The sequence below is a fragment of the Neoarius graeffei genome, chromosome 28, assembly GCF_027579695.1.
Source record: "Neoarius graeffei isolate fNeoGra1 chromosome 28, fNeoGra1.pri, whole genome shotgun sequence".
Lineage (NCBI taxonomy): Eukaryota > Metazoa > Chordata > Actinopteri > Siluriformes > Ariidae > Neoarius > Neoarius graeffei.
This window is the reverse complement of record NC_083596.1, coordinates 45,727,857-45,748,108: the sequence shown is the minus strand read 5'-3', so window position 1 is coordinate 45,748,108 and position 20,252 is coordinate 45,727,857. Positions and strand designations below refer to the sequence as shown.

The following is a 20,252-nucleotide window of genomic DNA, read 5'->3' as shown; positions in this document are numbered from 1 at the left end:
TAACAAAATGAATATTTAAGTTGATAAAGAGTAGGAAAATAAATGTTGCTTTTTTTTGGCAATAAAATTTTCTTAATTAATTTTTTTTCCAAAAATATTGTTGGAAAATTGAATTCTGAACAGAATATCGTGAATCAAATCAAATTGTGAATTGTAGGAATCGTTACATGCCTATTTGATGCATTATCATGCTCTATCAGTTTGATTCAAACATTAATCCATGTCAGTGTTCTGAGTTCCTTAGATCTTGTATAGAAACAGGTAACTTCGACACAATGCAGTATGACATGAGGACATCTGAGCTGCAGGGAAACAACATCACCTAGGGACATGCAATGAGCCAGAACAGACCCTCTGTGTGTGTGTGTGTGTGTGTGTGAGAAAGATATCAGATTTCTGCTATCTCTCTCTCTTACACTGATTGATCAATAGCATGAGGATGGTGGGAGGCTACGCTGTCCTCTCCAGTTGCACACTCCTGAAGGTTTGAGTGATATCATGAGCTTCGTAAGGAGACCAATGGCAAGAAAATAAAGCTGTCAGAAACATGTGGCTTTTATTTGAAAAACGAAAAGCCTAAACAATTCCTTTTAGTCATCGGAGACATTTAAGTGTAAGAAAATGGCTTAAAAACCATCCTGTATCTTCGGTATCAATTTTCAAATTAAATATAAATCTTATCCAAAGATGTGTTTCAGATGGAACATAAGTAAACATCTGTAGTGTCTACTGCAGTGAGACGTTTTTCCGACATGGGAAAAGCTTCAAGAGGAAGTTTACACTTCATGGATTCTTCATAACATCGGCGTCGCCAGGGGTATTTTACTGGGGCACGTGCCCCAGTATAGATCTGTAGTGCCCCAGTAAAAAAAATCCAGTGACGAAACGCTCTGAATTTTAAACTTGGGAATAGCTGCAATTTAATTAATTCATAACGTGGGGTAGGCTAACTGATGCGCGAAGAAGACCATCTACAATGCTTTTACATTGGTAGTTTTGGCTGGCCTCGCGCACACTAAGCAATGTGAAAAAAGTGTGCGCGTGACATGAGTAACATCTTGGTTGCTATGGGGACCGCAGACTCCAGCAGCCCTCAGATGCAATGAAATTCAGAGCAGGGGAAACCATCTCTCCGTGTTTTTCAACTGTTTACAGGTTAGTAGACAGTAATTCCACTGTCATTTTTGTAACGCTGTAGAATTAATGTGTGTTGGGACATTGTTTTACATTGCTATTATCACAAATGTTGCAAATATTCATACTGTTATTATTAAATGATTGACCTGGATTCAGTGTCCTCGTAATCATTTTGAGTTTTACAGCTCTAGTGACTAGTTTTAAGCAGGCCGTTTCTAAATATAAATATCAATATATAAATATATATTACGTAAAATATAATATATATTACATAAAATGTAATATATATTATATAAAAAATATAAATATAAATATAAATATAAATATAGTGCAAAATTTTTAGCTCGCGCGCTTCGCGCGCTCGCATACATTTCCTGTGCCCCTTTTGTGCCCCAGTATGGTCTTGGGTCTAGTGACGCCCCTGCTTCGTAATATGAAAAAATGTATTTTATGTTTGATTAACTTTTATTAACTATTAAAAGGGCGGCACGGTGGTGTAGTGGTTAGCGCTGTCGCCTCACAGCAAGAAGGTCTGGGTTCGAGCCCCGGGGCCCACGAGGGCCTTTCTGTGTGGAGTTTGCATGTTCTCACCGTGTCCGCGTGGGTTTCCTCCGGGTGCTCCGGTTTCCCCCACAGTCCAAAGACATGCAGGTTAGGTTAACTGGTGACTCTAAATTGACCGTAGGTGTGAATGTGAGTGTGAATGGTTGTCTGTGTCTATGTGTCAGCCCTGCGATGACCTGGCGACTTGTCCAGGGTGTACCCCGCCTTTCGCCTGTAGTCAGCTGGGATAGGCTCCAGCTTGCCTGCGACCCTGTAGAACAGGATAAGCGGCTACAGATAATGGATGGATGGATAGATGGATGGATGGATAACTATTAAAAAATACAAGCAGGCGAGAGAATGACTCTGTAAGGATGGTAAGTGAGAACAGGAGCTAACCTGTTTCGTTAAATGTTATCATTTATTCGTGAAATAAAAACTGCAGTTGTTGGCGAATTGCTGTGGTATAAATGAAACAAAACGTAACTGTTTGCTGTAACAGGAAAACAGTAAGGTTTCCTATTTCAGCTATATCAGACCGCATTACACTACAATGCTGTTTATTATTTTCCTGTACCAGCATGCCCTGAATGTGTGATTTCTTCAGAGGTGGACAGTAACGAAGTGCATTTACTTGAGTACTGTACGTAAGTACACTTTTTGAATATCTGTACTTTACTTGAGTATTTATTTATTTAGGGCGGCACGGTGGTGTAGTGGTTAGCGCTGTCGCCTCACAGCAAGAAGGTCCGGGTTCGAGCCCCGGGGCCGGCGAGGGTCTTTCTGTGCGGAGTTTGCATGTTCTCCCCGTGTCCGCGTGGGTTTCCTCCGGGTGCTCCGGTTTCCCCCACAGTCCAAAGACATGCAGGTTAGGTTAACTGGTGACTCTAAATTGACCGTAGGTGTGAATGTGAATGGTTGTCTGTGTCTATGTGTCAGCCCTGTGATGACCTGGCGACTTGTCCAGGGTGTACCCCGCCTTTCACCCGTAGTCAGCTGGGATAGGTCCAACTTGCCTGCGACCCTGTAGAACAGGATAAAGTCCTGCAGTGTGAAGTTACTATGAAGCAGCTTTGAAAGTGGATGTTTTTTCTTTTCTTTTCTAAAATGTGATTGTTTTTTTTCTTTGCAGGTGACACTGAGACAGTCTTTCAGTAATTACTAGGATCACGTCACATCCATAGACGGTATAAAATCAAGTTCAATGATTTCTCAGTAGCATTATTTGAAAACAATCAGTTGATGGCAGAATGGAAGGAGGTGGTTCTTCTGGACAATGCACACACCCATTCCCCATGAACCCATGTTTCAGTTTTATGAAAGAATTAAAGACTCATTTCATTTTAAATGTTTTCTTTGTTTGCCTAAAATGAACCACATCACGGCCTACAAAAACTCGCCATCCAACCTGCTGAAGCATATTGACGTATGTAAATGTTTTATTCCAAGAGAAAGCTTGTAATGAAGTTGTCTGTGCTTTTAGAGCTAGCGATAATGTTGCAATAGCTATGCAGTCTGGTTCATCAAATTAATTTCTATGGATTTTCCTGCCAAGTCGCCGTAGCCTTGTTCACAGCTAATGTTAACAGATAGCTAGTTAACTTGGACACTGTTAGTTAGCATGTAAAAACGGAGTTACGCTAGCATGAATAACATTAACTTATTTGAAGTCCTTTCAGAAATATGTTTTAGCATAATCTTGCCAAATAAACAGAATGTAGAAATCTTTCTTTTCTAGTAAAGAGTTTGCTAGCATGTCAGGTGGAGCTTCACTGACTAGCTCGGGTAACGTTAAACCACCACGATGGCACAGCATGCGTTCATTTTGTGAATTCACAAAATAATCCAGTTGGTCGCTTCAGAGGTGTTAGGTTTTGTAAGCGTTGTGGCAATAATACAACAATGCACTGACAGAAAATGGACTTTTAATACTTAAGTATTTTTAAATGCAAGTACTTCAGTACTTTAACTTACACTACCGTTCAAAAGTTTGGGGTCACTTTGAAATGTCGTTATTTTTGAAAGAAAAGCACTGTTCTTTTCAATGAGGATCACTTTAAACTAATCAGAAATCCACTCTATACATTGCTAATGTGGTAAATGACTATTCTAGCTGCAAATGTCTGGTTTTTGGTGCAATATCTCCATAGGTGTATAGAGGCCCATTTCCAGCAACTCTCACTCCAGTGTTCTAATGGTACAATGTGTTTGTTCATTGCCTCAGAAGGCTAATGGATGATTAGAAAACCCTTGTACAATCATGTTAGCACAGCTGAAAACAGTTTAGCTCTTTAGAGAAGCTATAAAACTGACCTTCCTTTGAGCAGATTGAGTTTCTGGAGCATCACATTTGTGGGGTCGATTAAATGCTCAAAATGGCCAGAAAAATGTCTTGACTCTATTTTCTATTCATTTTACAACTTATGGTGGGAAATAAAAGTGTGACTTTTCATGGAAAACACAAAATTGTCTGGGTGACCCCAAACTTTTGAACGGTAGTGTACATGTGGCCAATGTAATGCACTTGGCGGAAAGCACTATCTACCCTCTTCCACATACCACATACATGAGTTCACGGATGCCCAAGTGAGTGACAAGGGTGCAAGAGTATCCCATCCCTCCCACACATCGTTCACGGCCAAATAGAGGTATCTTGCGCCATTTGACAGCCTGCTCTATCGTTATTTAACATTTATGGAAGGAGTCTCCAGTATCAGCACTTTGTAGCAATGATTTCTGTTTTATATTCCAATTCTAATATTAACTCCAAGAGAAAGTGAAGGAATGTTTGTTTACACCCACTCCACTACTACGTAAGTGATAACAGGCACTAACATTTCGCAAACATTCCACAACATTAAACCTAACCACAAATAGCTATCGAGTAGATCACGATATCACGAGAATTTCTGTGTTAATACGTACCTGTGCCTTCTTGCCGTAGTATGGCTCATTGCCTCAGAAGGCTAATGGATGATTAGAAAACCCTTGTACAATCATGTTAGCACAGCTGAAAACAGTTGAGCTCTTTAGAGAAGCTATAAAACTGACCTTCCTTTGAGCAGATTGAGTTTCTGGAGCATCACATTTGTGGGGTCGATTAAATGCTCAAAATGGCCAGAAAAATGTCTTGACTCTATTTTCTATTCATTTTACAACTTATGGTGGGAAATAAAAGTGTGACTTTTCATGGAAAACACAAAATTGTCTGGGTGACCCCAAACTTTTGAACGGTAGTGTACGTAAATGTGCAACTTTCACTAGTATTAGAGTAACATTTGACCAGTGGGATCTGTACTTTGGGTACTTTGTCCACCTCTGGATTGCTTACTAAGATATTTTACTGTGCTTTAAGCAGACATTATGTGTAGGTTGGATTTCTCTGTCTAAATATTAAACACACACATGCTTTAGAACACTATCTGCATTCTTGGAAAAGCATCTCTGTAGTTCTGACCCAAAATAACCCTGCGTTTTATATAAGCTCATCTTCCTGCTGTCGTTGTCTGTTTATAAGCACTAATGTGTCACTGCAGTGTAACACTCATCTCTCGCTCGAGATCTGTCTCTCTCCTTGATGAATGCCTTCTGCACTCTCTTATCACTCTCATCAGACGGCGCGGTTGAAAGAGGAGGACAAAGCTCTGAGCTGCGCATGATTAATTGAATGAAAGCAAACAAACACACCGACGTCTTTAGATCTTTCTGCTCCTCAAAGCTGATTGAACCCACAGCTGCTTCGGGGTTGCTCATGGTTTCGGGTGACACACAAAAGAAAAAAGCAACCTGTTTGACCTCTTTGATCTTTACAAAATAATACAATACAAGTAATAAAAAAATCGTTTGGGACAGACCCTAAGAGATAACCGGGTAGCTCCACACGGTGTCCGCAGTGCTTCATCAGCACACACACACACCCACTGCCACTGTATGAATGCTTACGCAGGCTGAAGCAGCAGACGCTGGGTGTGTGTGGGTGGGTGTTGAGCCTGTAAAAGCTCTCATGAGTGTTATTGGACACTTTAAAAGCCAATGTTGTGATGTGCTTCATTCCCACAGGACACAAACCCTTAACTAAAATCCATGCGCTGGCGTTTTCTCAGCTCCTCCAAACCTGATCAATATGTTTAATCAACAGGGTTATCACTGCACAACTCATTCCGTTTATCATCTTACCAAAAACCAGAATCCTCAAACTCCTCTTGAAGTCTTGAAGACTTTTCCATGGCAGAAAACTTTAACAAAGTGCTCACACTGGAGACTCCTTCCATAAATGTTAAAAAAAATCACCAAAGCAATGAAAATACTTTTTTTCTTTGTTAAAAATCACATTTTAAATGGTCAGACCTGCTGTTACACAGCATACAAAAATGACATGCATGCAAGAGAAATGATCTTGAAAGATCTCAAATGTAACCAAATTGATCTAGAATTTCCAAAATGAAGATAAAGATTTTAAAGGTATTTCTAGATATCGTTCCTAATTTAAAATAGTCTTGCAGATCAATTGGCAGATCATTTTACTAATTTTACACATTTATTTCTAGAAAGAAGCAAAATGATCTGCCAATCCAAGAAGAAAATGTCAAGCTGTCATGGACAGGTGTCTAGAACTAGATACTGTCAAGACGTTTTCACTTGCTAAGATGTTATTTTTATAGCATGGAAAAAATGCATTAACATGTCCCAGCCAGTCTGATTTGAGAATCCATCAAAGCCGTGGTTAATGTAAATTGGTACCAATATTTTTAGGTCCCGTGATGGAAAATGCAAATGAACGCCAGTCTATGGGTGACGCTTGGATTATAAGCCATCAGCGTTATCTGTGTAGGCCTCGAATATGTATATCAACATTAGACAGCTAAGCCAGTTTGTGCAACCCAAATTTGTTCAATTTTGCTGGATATCATACCAATGACATCACAAAAAAAAGAGTATGAACGCCAATCCAGACCTTGTTAACTGTTCATCTGCAAATTCGTTCGCATCATGACACCATGGACCTTATGAAGCATGGTAATAAGTGCCATTTTGCTAATTTCCCAGCAGACTTGTCTGAATCAAGTGTCAGCACACATTTACTGTTCATGAGATGATTGGCAAGTTGTGGGAATCTAAAAACCAAGCATTGCTCAATTGCCTGGTAACATTGGTGCTTGATTTCCTTAAGCCTGTGATCCAGATCCCAGGTTAGCTTTAAGCTCAAGTAATGAGGACAAACTCTAATGAGGCCAAAAATACCAGCGTTCAGGATAGAAAGAAAATCATTAAAGACCCTTAGAGAACGCAGGAGGGAAAAGTCGTAAGGGTGACCATTTTGTCTCTGTCTGTCTCTTGAACAGGCACACATATACAATATATAGATCTTACTGGCAGTGGTGTTAGTTTAATGATTCTAGTACAAGGGAATAAAAAAAAAACATGAGGATTATTAGTCATTACCACAAATTATAGTGGTACTGTATTATAATTGAACAGGCAAAGCCATTTTATCTCTGCACCAATTTACTGTAATAGGACACGCTCACGTGTAACAAGATCTCCTGTTAGATCTATAATTAATCCATTTATAATAATTCATTTATACCCCGACTGGTGTCTTGAATAATACTCCAAACCACCGTGCTGAGGAAAAGGATTACCTCTGATCCACACTTAGGAATGCAGATGACGTTCTCAAAAGAGAACTGTCATATATATATAAATATAAATTCAATTATCGAGCCTTACCAACCCTAAGGCCTTTCTCTGATACAGAGCAACTAATGACATATCCAAAGCAGTGTCCTGATCTACAGGCTCCTCCCTGTCAACCTTGGCTGCTGTACAAACCTGTTTGAGGTAACTAGCAAAATCCCCAGGGTTGAATTAACACAGATGGAGTCGACTCATTCCCAGGTGGACCAAAGAACACAAAGTGTTGATGAGACACTGGGGAAGTGGCTGTGTTGTGTGTGTTCATGTTAGCGCTTGAATGGAGGAAGTAGGTGCTTGGTTTATTCAATGTAAAATTCTAGCATGCTACACGTTTTCGTATTGTCTTTCAATGCACATAGTCATCACTTGGACATGTACGCCCAGGTGTGCCTATGGTGGAATCAGTGATGCCTAAAAGTCAAATGTATTTAGAAAAATAAAGATTTTAGCTGTGTACCATCAACCACCAAGACTACTCACACCGTTCCATGATGGAATAGTAACACGTTGGGAACTCGGGTACCAAAACGGTTTCTATTTGCGTATTCAAAAGTTCTATTAACACCATGACATTTTAAGACTCAATTCTCAACCTGTCTTCTTGTTACGTCTTTTCCGCACCTGTACGGTATAAAAGGTGATGTGGATATGTTGAGTACCTTGCCCAAGGAACCACCAGTGCCAGCAATGCAGCTCAAACCCCCAGATCAATAAACAAGAACCTTATCCCATTGAGCCACCACTTCCCTCTTAATTATCACCCTCAATAAAGGCCAGTGTTGCAGCAGCGCGTCAGGAGAAATCTTCTACAGTTTTTAATCATTCTGGAAGGGTCTTCCTGGGCTGACGGTCTCCTGGGAATGATCCCGACCCTACCTTCATCCTTATCTTCTCATTTACAGCCCCCATGCGAACAGGGGAATGGATTCCGGTGTAACTCTGGCATTTAATTCAGTATCATGATGATGTGCCATGTAATATGTAAGCCGGGCTGCAGTAATCTGGAGCTAATCCTCAGAGGTCCATGGCTCTGCAGCCTACAGTCTGACTAGGATTAAGCTCAGCTCTAAAGCATTGTGTGTGTGTTGTTTTGTCTGAAAGTCACAGTGCACAGAGGAAAATAGGTCTGTGGAGAAAGTGGAGAAATGACTATCCAGTGAAGAATGAATAATAAAATGCATGAGAATCTTACATAAGGTGTGAATGATGCTTGGTGATTCCTACATGGAGGTGGGAATCGGTTCTTACCCCAGCTGCTGGCGGTCCTCCCGCAGAACTCGCGCGTCCTCGGGTTCCAGAAGAACTCTTTCCATTGGCTCTTGTTGCCATCCTTTGCCATTTTCTTTGCTATTTGATGCAAGAATGAAGGAGTCACTGAACTAAACCCCGGGGTTTAACGCTCACACACACACACACACACGCACTGGCGCGCGCGCGCACACGCACGCACACACACGCACACACACACTGACAGCGAGTGAAGCACCGACAGATGAGCTCATCAGCACAGAAAGGGTTAATCTGATCTGCGTTATTAGATCCTATCAAATATTCTATCTAATAAAACCGGATATTTAGGCACCTCAGAGGAGCTTATTGAAATAAATAAAAATAAATAAAAATAAAGATGAATGGACGAGGGAAGTCCTGTAGCTGGCTGGGAGCTATTTCATCGCAGTGCGCATGCGCCGACAGCAGCCCGGGGCGATCTGCAGAGCGGTGCAGTGCAGAGGGGAGAGAAAAAAAAGTGCCGACACTGCGGTAAGACAAAAAAAAAAAAAAAAAAAGTCTCTCTCTGCCTCTCAGCGCTTCACAACTCGAACCCCCTCCTCTCTCACATAAGATCACCCGATCCAAAGCCTATTTACCTCCCAGTAGCCAATCACAGAGCCGTGCGCCGCGCTGACTCCGCCCCTCAGCGGCTAATCAGCCGAGCGAGTTCCAAATGGAGCACTTCTGTATCCCTGGTACACAGCAGGGAGCCTACTCTAACACTACGTTCAGACTGCAACCTGAAACGACCCATATCCGATTTGTTGTGAAATCTGATTTTTTTGTTAGGCCGTTCACATTCCCAATTATATGAGACTTGTATGCGATCTCCAATATGAACGGAAAACGACCCAAAAGTGTCCCGCATGCGCAAATTGACACGTAATAAGCACATCTACGTAATACGTAAACAAAAAAAAAAAAGCGCACTCTTCAAGTTTGCAAGTAAAGCATGGAGATGAGGCGAGACCTGGCGATGTGGTTTTTGTGGCGGCGGCGGAACTCACACAATAATCTGATTAATGTGGGCAGCAGACTAATGAGACCAAAGGTGTCAAATTACTGGAAATTTCCAGAACAATCTTATAATCTTGTAACATACATGTCTCATCTCATCTCATTATCTCTAGCCGCTTTATCCTTCTACAGGGTCGCAGGCAAGCTGGAGCCTATCCCAGCTGACTACGGGCGAAAGGCGGGGTACACCCTGGACAAGTCGCCAGGTCATCACAGGGCTGACACATAGACACAGACAACCATTCACACTCACACCTACGGTCAATTTAGAGTCACCAGTTAACCTAACCTGCATGTCTTTGGACTGTGGGGGAAACCGGAGCACCCGGAGGAAACCCACGCGGACACAGGGAGAACATGCAAACTCCACACAGAAAGGCCCTCGCCGGCCCCGGGGCTCGAACCCAGGACCTTCTTGCTGTGAGGCGACAGCGCTAACCACTACACCACCGTGCCGCCCCTCGTATTTTATACGGATTTGATTCAATAAACGTAGTATACAGGCGTATAAATAAAGTTATACGGATTCTTTAAAAAAAAACTTCAATATTTATTTAGAGCTATAATCAATTCCCACGATGATAAACGTACTGTACACCACAGACAGCCAGTAAAGAGTCTTATGAAATCGCGCGTTATCTTGTGGTAGCGAGACTTCGTTCCACTTTTGATCATGCGCACACCGCATTGCGAGAATCCCGCCAACCGTGAAGTCATAGACATATAAACATAGACGCCGCCTTCTGCGTAGAATCATACGTCATCCTCGCCGCCATATTGGATGGGGCAAAGTGGAGATTCTTCAGCCGTCTCTGGTATAGCGTCTAGACAGTAGCCGAGAATAAAGATGCCTCATTCATGTGCTGCGTTTAACTGTACCAACAGGTTTACCGTCCAAACGAGATCACATGGGATTACCTTTCACAGGTGAGACTGGAAAAATACTTTGTATTCATTCTGAAGGTTTATTGTTATTAATATTGAATAAAAAGTAACTGGGATATATCATTGTTAATTATCATTCAAATTTTAGGTAAATTATTTTAATTTGCATCTTATACGGATTTTATAAGGGAAATACGGATTTTGGAGGTTGGTTATACAGGTTTGATTGACCAAAGGTTGACATGTATGTTGTAATACAGGATGATTTAACATCCAGGTCCCTACCAAATCCACCATTAGCTTGATCAATTCTATAAAAGTCTATTTAAATTCTGAAAACTGTACAAATGTTGTTGTTTTCCACCAAAGAGGCGGGATTAGCCAACGCAGAATAGTGACGTTTGTCTCTTGTTGATGACGTGTAGGTCGCATGAATGCGACCTGTCCGGTCAGACTGCAGTCGCATGTGAAAATAACGGATATGCATCGGAATTAGGACCACATATCCAAGCGGCCTGGGTCGCATGTGAAAAAATCGGATCTGTGTCGTTCAGATTGTCAATAACAAATCGGATACAGGTCACATATGGGCAAAAAAAATCGGATATGGGTTGTTTCAGGGTGCAGTCTGAATGTAGTCTAACACAAATCTATCAAGTACATTCATACCTTGTCCACACTAGGGATTTTGTACCGATTCGATACTACTTTCGTACCGCAACACCTGTCCACACTAGCAACTATACCGGTACTGTAGCAGTATAACTGTATCGGTACGAAACCCACAAATGTGATACCCTGTCCACACTAGGGATTTTGTACCGATACGAAACTACTTTCGTACCGCAACACCTGTCCACACTAGCAACTATAGAGATCTTGCAGTCACGTGACCGGAATGTAAACAGCCGCCATCTTGTTGGTAAAAAACACAGCTGAATATTGCTGCACTCAGATACAAAATGGATCAATTTCAACCGACGGACTACACGGCTCATTTTTCTAATGAACAGATAACTAGATATATGTCTAAAATAAACGACCTACAGATTAGTGACCCTTATCGATTACCGGACGTAGTTTTCACGACCGTGTCAGTGGATATTGAACTGCCAGAGGTGGAATACCCAGACGTGTATAATTACCTCATTAACTTTCCCTCGCTGTTCAGTGGTGAAGCACTGCGTGCTTATAAATCTCTGGACAGTTATCTTTACAGAAATTCAGGATTTGTCAGCCGCCCTCAGATGTGGCATCTTGTAAACAAGAAAATAACAATCCTCATTGGACGGGTAAGTCACTTAAGTATTGAGTATAGCACTGACCAGCCGATTATAGAATAGAATAAGGTAATTCCAGCTGTAATTCCAAATCGTCCGTCTTGTTTACCATGGATCTGGCGTTGGAGAGATAGAGGCTTGGCAGTGGAGATTTGAGTGGCTGTTTTCTGAGCTTAGTCAACAGGCCGGCTCTGCAGCCTCGCTTTTGCTTCCTCTCCCGACGCCGCCTCCTTCGCCTGCCAGAGCCGATAACAATCCACGGAGACCCCGCTGGTCTCGCTATCTCGTCCGGAATGTTGTGCATGCGATGGAAATCGCTACAAACCGTCATTTCCTGCTGGAAACCAATGTCCAGTAAGTCCATACGGTTGTTGTGGATATTGAAGTCTGGTACAGACGAACAACACGCAAAATACACACAAAAACCATAAAAAACGTGCACAGGTAGGGAGAGCTTGTAGCCGAAGCCGTTGTAGTAGAATTGTATATAGTAGGGTTTTCCAGAAGAAAAGGCAGAAGTAGAACCAGAAGTAGAAGTAGAAGGCGGTATGGCATTTGACCGACAAGATGGCGTCTGTTACAATCTGGATCGGCTGTGACGTCACATGCAAGATCTCTATACCAGTACTGTAGCAGTATAACTGTATTGGTACGAAACCCACAAATGTATGGGTTTCGTACCAGTACAGTATCGGTACTGTAGCGCTTCACTGTAGTGTGGACAGATGAAGCGGCTCTGTATCGATACAAATATAATGCGCATGCGCAAAGTCACACACCTCAATCGATGTCTTCGCTGAATAAAATGGTGAAAAACGGAGATTCGTTTGTTTCTTTCTCAACTGCCTCGTGCGTTTTATACGATTCGACTGAATAAATGACCACCAGAAATACAGACTGTATATTGACAACAAAAAGCACACACATGTTGTTTCATCCGCCATATTCTCGGAAGGAAGTTACTCGGTAACCATGGAAACATTTCGCGCATGCGCATTTCAACTACTGTGAAAGAAAACTGCAAACATTTCTCGCTAGTATGGACAGATGCACTAAACTGTACCGGTATACTTTGTATCGATACAGTTATACCACTTCCGTACCGGTATAAGTGTGAACGCAGCATAACTGTATCAATACAAAGTATACCGGTGCAGTTTAGTGCATCTGTCCACACTAGCGAGAAATGTTTGTGGTTTTCTTTCATGGTAGTTGAAATGCAAGTGCGCGAAATGTTTCCATGGTTACCGAGTAACTTCCTTCCGAGAATATGGCGGATGAAACAACGTGTGTGTGCTTTTTGTTGTCAATGTACAGTCTGTATTTCTGGTGGTCATTTATTCAGTCGAATTGTATAAAACACGCGAGGCAGTTGAGAAAGAAACAAAGAAAACGAATCTCCCTTCTTCACTATTTTATTCAGCGAAGACATCGATTGAGGTGTGTGACTTTGCGCATGCGCATTATATTTGTATCGATACAGAGCCGCTTCATCTGTCCACACTACAGCGAAGCGCTACAGTACCGATACTGTACCAGTACGAAACCCATACATTTGTGGGTTTCGTACCAATACAGTTATACCACTACAGTACCAGTATAGTTGCTAGTGTGGACAGGTGTTGCGGTACGAAAGTAGTATCGTATCGGTACAAAATCCCTAGTGCGGACAGGGTATATGGGTTTCGTACCGGTACAGTATCGGTACTGTAGCGCTTCGCTGTAGTGTGGACAGATGAAGCGGTTCTGTATCGATACAAATATAATGCGCATGCGCAATGAACCATTTCTACTTCTTCCGGGTTATTCATACAATACAATACGCCCGTGCTTTCCAGCTGTAAATAAAACGTCAAAATGGCCCAAAACGACCGTGGAGCTACATGGAGCAAAGACAAAGTTATGTGTTTGTTGGAGCTTTGGGGAGACGAGCGATGCCAGGAACAGTTGAGGGGTACACGTACGAGTTTTTCTCAACTGCCTCGCGCATTTTATACGATTCGACTGAATAAATGACCACCAGAAATACAGACTGTACATTGACAACAAAAAGCACACGCACGTTGTTTCATCCGCCATATTCTCGGAAGGAAGTTACTCGGTAACCACGGAAACATTTTCGCGCACGCGCATTTCAACTACCGTGAAAGAAAACCGCAAACATTTCTCGCTAGTGTGGACAGATGCACTAAACTGTACCGGTATACTTTGTATCGATACAGTTATACCACTATCGTACTGGTATATATGTGAACACAGCTTCAGTTTTCTCACTTGTTCTTGTGAACGATACTGATTTGCGCTAATTTAGATAATGTCTGATCTAGTCTAAGGTGGCACAGATGTGATGCATTGCTGCATCGCAGTTCCAGGATCCCCAGTGCAATCCTGAACTTGCCTCGGGTTACTGCCTGGATGTAATTTCTGTAAATGTTTCCTCAGTGTGGGTTTCCTCTGGGTTCTCTGGTTTCCTTTCACATGTCTCGGCTATGATAAATTACCCTGGTGACCCTGTCGAGGATACCACAGTTACTGACTGAAAGTGAGTGAGTCCACGACAAGAAAATAAAACCATGGATGTTCCTTTTCCAGCATATTTCCCCAAAAAGTTGAGCTAATGTTATAAAATCAGCCACAGGTCACGATGCTGACATGAACAAGGGGACTTATTTGATTGACAAGTTGCCAAGATGCATCAATGCCTCCAAAGTCTGGGCTTGTCCGGGACCTGGAGCTCTTGCACCCTAAATGTGAATCATACCCCTAGACCAACAAGCCAGTTTCACTCTCACATGGGTCACATTTGGTATTTGATCATACCTTAGAGTTCTGCACTCTAGCTGCAAGCACTGGCTCTTGATCCCTGGATGCAGATGACCCGAATCCACTCATCCTCAATCTGCTCATCCCTCACTCCTTTTAGCTGGTTAGCAAACGTCAGACTAATTGACTATTGGTTTAATTCATGGAGGAGCCAGTGAAATGGCAGGTGATGCCCAAAATTATCCCCATCTTATCAACATATAAGCAACTTGGGGATTAAACACTGGCTAATTATACGTATAAAGGACAATTAATGTTGTTAATTTTCTGTCTTCCAAGCCAAAGATATTTTCTGTAGTTGGATATGTTGGAAAATAAATCTAATCTGTATTATTTATTTATTTTAATTTATTATTATAATAATTATTGTAGGGGATGGCACAGTGGTGTAGCGGTTAGCGCTGTCACCTCACAGCAAGAAGGTCTGGGTTCGAGCTCCGTGGCCGGTGAGGGCCTTTCTGTGCGGAGTTTGCATGTTCTCCCCGTGTCCGTGTGGGTTTCCTCCGGGTGCTCCGGTTTCCCCCACAGTCCAAAGACATGCAGGTTAGGTTAACTGGTGACTCTAAATTGAGCGTAGGTGTGAATGTGAGTGTGAATGGTTGTCTGTGTCTATGTGTCAGCCCTGTGATGACCTGGCGACTTGTCCAGGGTGTACCCCGCCTTTCGCCCGTAGTCAGCTGAGATAGGCTCCAGCTTGCCTGTGACCCTGTAGAACAGGATAAAGCGGCTAGAGATGATGAGATGAGATGAATAATTATTGTCATTACATTGGGCTTGTTCTAAGTGACAAGAAGACCAAGGTGATGTCTTGCAATGCTACATCACCAGCACCTCTCTCCACAAGCAATGGGATGGTGCTTGAAGTAGACGATTTCGAGTATCTAGGCTTGTGGGTTAATTCAACTGAGCAGGATATCAAAGTCTGCAAGGCACTAGCCTGGCAGGCACTGAATGATATGAATAAGATCTGGAAATCAAGTGTCTCTCACGAACTGAAGCATAGGCTCTTTGTGGCCACCGTTGAGTCTGTCCTTCTGTATGGATACAAATACTGGTCCCTTACCTCTACCTTAGAAAGATCTCTTGATGGCTCCTACACTCAAATGTTATGTGCAGCCCTGAACATCAGCTGGCAGAGCTACATATGTACCAAATGAAGATTTATATGGTACCCTCCACAGAATTTCTGACAAGGTGGCCCGGCAGAGACTTGGGCTTGCGGGCAACTGCTTCAGGCACAAGAATCTGCCTGCTGGTGAGCTTGTGCTGTGGGAGCCTCTCCACAGTTGCAGAAGTTGAGGCCCTCCCCCTGCAACCTTCATTGATACCCTGAGAAGGGATGTGGGCGCAGCCAGTATGGCTAAGCTAGCCAACTGCATGGCTGATTGACAGGATTGGGGCTCTAGGCATGCGACTCAGCTGAGGCTGCCGTGAGTTGTTTATTATTAATAATAATAATAATAATAATAATAATAATAATAATTCAAGCTACTTTGCCTGTACTAGCTAGGACTTAGTGGTGGTATTGTTATGGTATGCACTGTGTGAGCTGTTTACTTCCATATCAGCACAGAAGGCTAGGAAAAAAGTGTAGCATAACAAAGCAGCCTATGTAGGCACTATTAGCATCACTGTAATCAATGTATCACTGACAGCTTTATTATTAGATCAGTAGTGCTTATCCAATTGTGACAACATGTCAGAAAGACATGATAATAACAATCACTATCTGCCACCTCTAGATAGGCAGGATATTATTATTATACAGTCATATTCAGACCCCTTCACTTTTTGCATACATTATTGTATAATAGAGTTAACTGAAAATGGATTAATTGAGCTCAGGTTTGCTTTGATCTTGAGATGTCTCTAGAATTGCCTGGAGTATACATGGAGCAAATTAAATTCATTGGACATGATTTAGAAAGGCACACACCAGTGCATTAAGGTCCCATAATTCACAGTGCACATCAGATGAAAAACCAAGCCCAAGGAATTCATGTACAAGGAATTCTCCATAGACCTCCATGATCAGATTGTGTTGATAAATAGATTTGGGTAAGAGTATAAACCAGATTTCTAAAGCTTTGACTGTTCTCAGAAGTACAGGGCTCAAACTTGTGAAATGGAAGCACCAGGACTCTTCCCATGATCAGGGGGTTGACCAAGAAAATAACAACCACTTGAGAGCTTCAGAATTCCTCCACAGAAATGGGAGAACCTATCAAAAGAACAAGTGTCTCAGAAATATGCCATCAATTGAGCAAAGGGCATATGGCAGGCACATAAAGGACTCCGAGGAGAAAAAAAAAGCATGAGGAAAAAGATCATCTGATCCGATGAAACAAATACTGAACACTTTTGACTGAACTAAAAGTGCTACCTCTGCTGAAAACCAGACACTACTGGTCAACTAGCTAATACAATCCTTTGGGTGAAGCATGGTGGTGGTAGCTTAATGCTATGGGGGTGCTCCTCAGTGACAAGGATGGGAGAAATGGTCAGAATTGATGGAAGTATGAATGCAGCAAAATACAGAGAGGTCCCTCAAGGAAACATGTTCCAGAGTGGAATGAAGGTTCATCTTTTAGGAAGACAATGGCCCAAAGCATACAGCCAAGACAATACTGGAGTAGATTCAGGAGAAGTCTCTTGAGTGGCCCTGCCAAAGTCCTGATTTAAACCTCATATGGCCCTTTTCCACTACCCTTTTTCAGCTCACTTCAGCCCGACACGGCTTGCGTTTCGACTACCTCAGAGCAGCACGATTCAGCTCGCTTCAGCCCTGCTCAGCACCCAAAACTCGCATGGGTTTGGAGTGGGGCTGAAGCGAGCCAAACCGAGCCGAGTGGGGCTAGGGGCGTGAGGAGACACTCCCCTGTGCACTGATTGGCGAGGAGGAGTGTCCTCACATGCCCACACACGCCCTGCGAGCACGCTGGGATCTGTAAACACCGTAAACCCGGAAGAAGAATAATTACGAATTACGAGAATTTCTGAAGCCTTATGCGCCTCGCCTCATCTATACGCTCTTGCCAGTATCTGTTGGCGTTGTCGGTGACAACAAGCCACAGCACCAAGACCAGCAACACTAACGACTCCATGTCCTCCATGTTTATTGTTTACTATCCGGGTCGTGAGACTACCGCTTAAAAGGTCACTGATGTCACTGTTTGCGCCGCCTAACGACATCACGTGACGTCCACCCACTTTCGGTAACTCCACCCAATGTGTCCACCCACTTCCAGCCAGCATGGTTCAGCGCGGTTGTAGTCGAAATGCAACTCCAACAGCCCCGCTCAGCTCGACTCAGCCCAACTCAGCATGGCACGGCTCAGCCCAACTCAGCCGCGTTGGTAGTGGAAAAGCGGCAATAGAATATCTGTGGAGAGACCTGAAGATGCCAGTTCACAGATGCTCCCCAGCCAATCTGATTACACTTAAGAGGATCTGCCAGGAAGAATGGGAGAAACTGCCCAAATCCACATGTGCAATGCTTGTAGAGACTTAGCCAAGATGACAAGCTGTAAACTGTAGGTGCTAAAGAAGGCAACTGGACTTGCTTGAAATTCTTGAAGACGTTTCACCTTTCATCCAAAAGGCTTCTTCAGTTCTGTCTTACCCCTTTTCCACCAAATCAGTTCCAGGGCTGGTTCAGGGCCAGTGCTGGTGCTGGTTCACAACTCGTTCAACTTGCGAGCCAGCTGAGAACCAGTTTGCTTTTCCATAGCTCGCGGTGCCACGTCATTACGTCGCTGTATACGTCGTTACGTCGCTGTATACATCAGTTACGTCGCTACGTTTGCTTAAACCTTGGCGCGAATATCAAAGCAAAAACAACACGGAAGAAGCAGTAGCAGCAGCAACAATAATAATAATTAAAGCCGCAAGCGGCCTCGACGGGCCCTCGCGCCAGCGGCCAAGGGGGGCGGGGGCAAGCGTCCCCGCGAAATACCTTCCACAGCTTCTTCGGCAAGAGACATTACCACAAGGTAGTGGAGTGAAGGAAAAGCATAACGGAATTATTTACCAAAAACCCGTGTTGGAGCAACTGCATCGGCAAAAACAGCGCCCCCCATGGACGAAAATTCCCAAAATGTGGTATACATGACATGGGAGGTAGTAAGAGGGTGGCCGTGAAGTTTGACCAAATTTGAGGAAAGATTGGATTTTTTGCCCAAAAATAGCGCCCCCAGTGGCGAAATATCACAGAAATTGGGTAACATGTCAGAAGCCCAAGGAGTGATTTGCGTGTGAAGTATGAGCAGTTTTGAGCAATTAGAAGATTTGTTATGAAATTTTAAGCATGTAAAATTTTGCACTGAAAATTGATTGACGTATAACTTCTGAACGGTTTATGCAACGTGAAACGTATTTAGAACCTTTTGTCAGCCATGTCTGTAGATCATGTGTATCAATTTTGGTGACATTCCTATGAACGGTCTAGGAGGAGTTGCGCCGTGTTCGTGGCCATGCATTTCGCACAAAAGTGAAATTACCTCACTTCCTGTTGGGCGTGGCCAATGCATTGGCATTACATTTTTGTCCGGCTTAGTGAGATACATATGCCAACCAAATGGCATGCCACTACTACAAACTCCATGGCAACCAGGCACCTTAATGCTGGAGGCCAAAATCACAACGAGTTAGGGGGCGCTATAGAGGCCCTGAGGCCCGCCTGGATCTGGGCTTCTGGTTCTCAGTAGCGGTGGCAGTCTAAGAAAAAGGAGCCAAGTTTCGTGCGTTGTCGACCATGGCAAGCGCCCCAATAAGGGTCTTGTAAAGAGTTTGCTTGGCAAGTTTGACAGATCAGAAGCTGCAATATCATTTTTGCCATAACCAGCACCCCCAGGGGCGAAAGTGCACAAAATTTGGTGGAGATGTCAGGTGAGCTATGGAGAGCTTGCGTATGAAGTTTGATGACAATTGAGTAAATAGAAGATGAGATATAGATTTTTGAAGAATAAATTTTTTGGCTTTTCCCATGTCAGTAGGTGGCGCTATGCTGTACATGAGTGATAATGAGTTGGAAAGATAAGTGTCTACAACAGCAATGTACTATCACAAGGTAGTGGTGTGAAGGAAAAGCATTATGGAAATATTTACCCAAAACCCGTTTTGGAGCAATTGCGTCGGCCAAAAACAGCGCCCCCCATGGACGAAAATTTCCAAAATGTGGTATACATGACATGGGAGGTAGTAAGAGGGTGGCCGTGAAGTTTGACCAAATTTGAGGAAAGATTGGAATTTTTGCCCAAAAATAGCGCCCCCAGTGGCGAAATATCACAGAAATTGGGTAACATGTCAGAAGCCCAATGAGAGTTGTGCGTGTGAAGTATGAGCAGTTTTGAGCAAGCAGAAGATTTGTTATGAATTTTTAAGCATGTAAAATTTTGCATCGAAAAGTGATTGACGTATAACTTCTGAACGGTTTATCCTACGTGAAATGTATTTAGTAACTTTTGTCAGCCATGTCTGTAGATGATGTGTATCAATTTTGGTGACATTCCTATGAACGGTCTAGGAGGAGTTGCGCCGTCTTCGTGGCCATGCATTTCGCACAAAAGTGAAATTACCTCACTTCCTGTTGGGCGTGGC

The 20,252-nt window shown here is 42.9% G+C and overlaps 1 protein-coding gene across 1 annotated transcript in view; it reads right to left on the bottom strand.

The window, feature by feature from the left end:
* Window positions 1-8,716, bottom strand: part of atp1b2b (ATPase Na+/K+ transporting subunit beta 2b) — a 36,836-nt gene extending 28,120 nt beyond the window's left edge. The window contains exon 1 of the mRNA XM_060912422.1: window positions 8,626-8,716. Coding sequence (XP_060768405.1) covers window positions 8,626-8,716 — 91 coding nt within the window. The remainder of the gene's footprint in view (window positions 1-8,625) is intronic.
* Window positions 8,717-20,252: the final 11,536 nt, after the last annotated feature.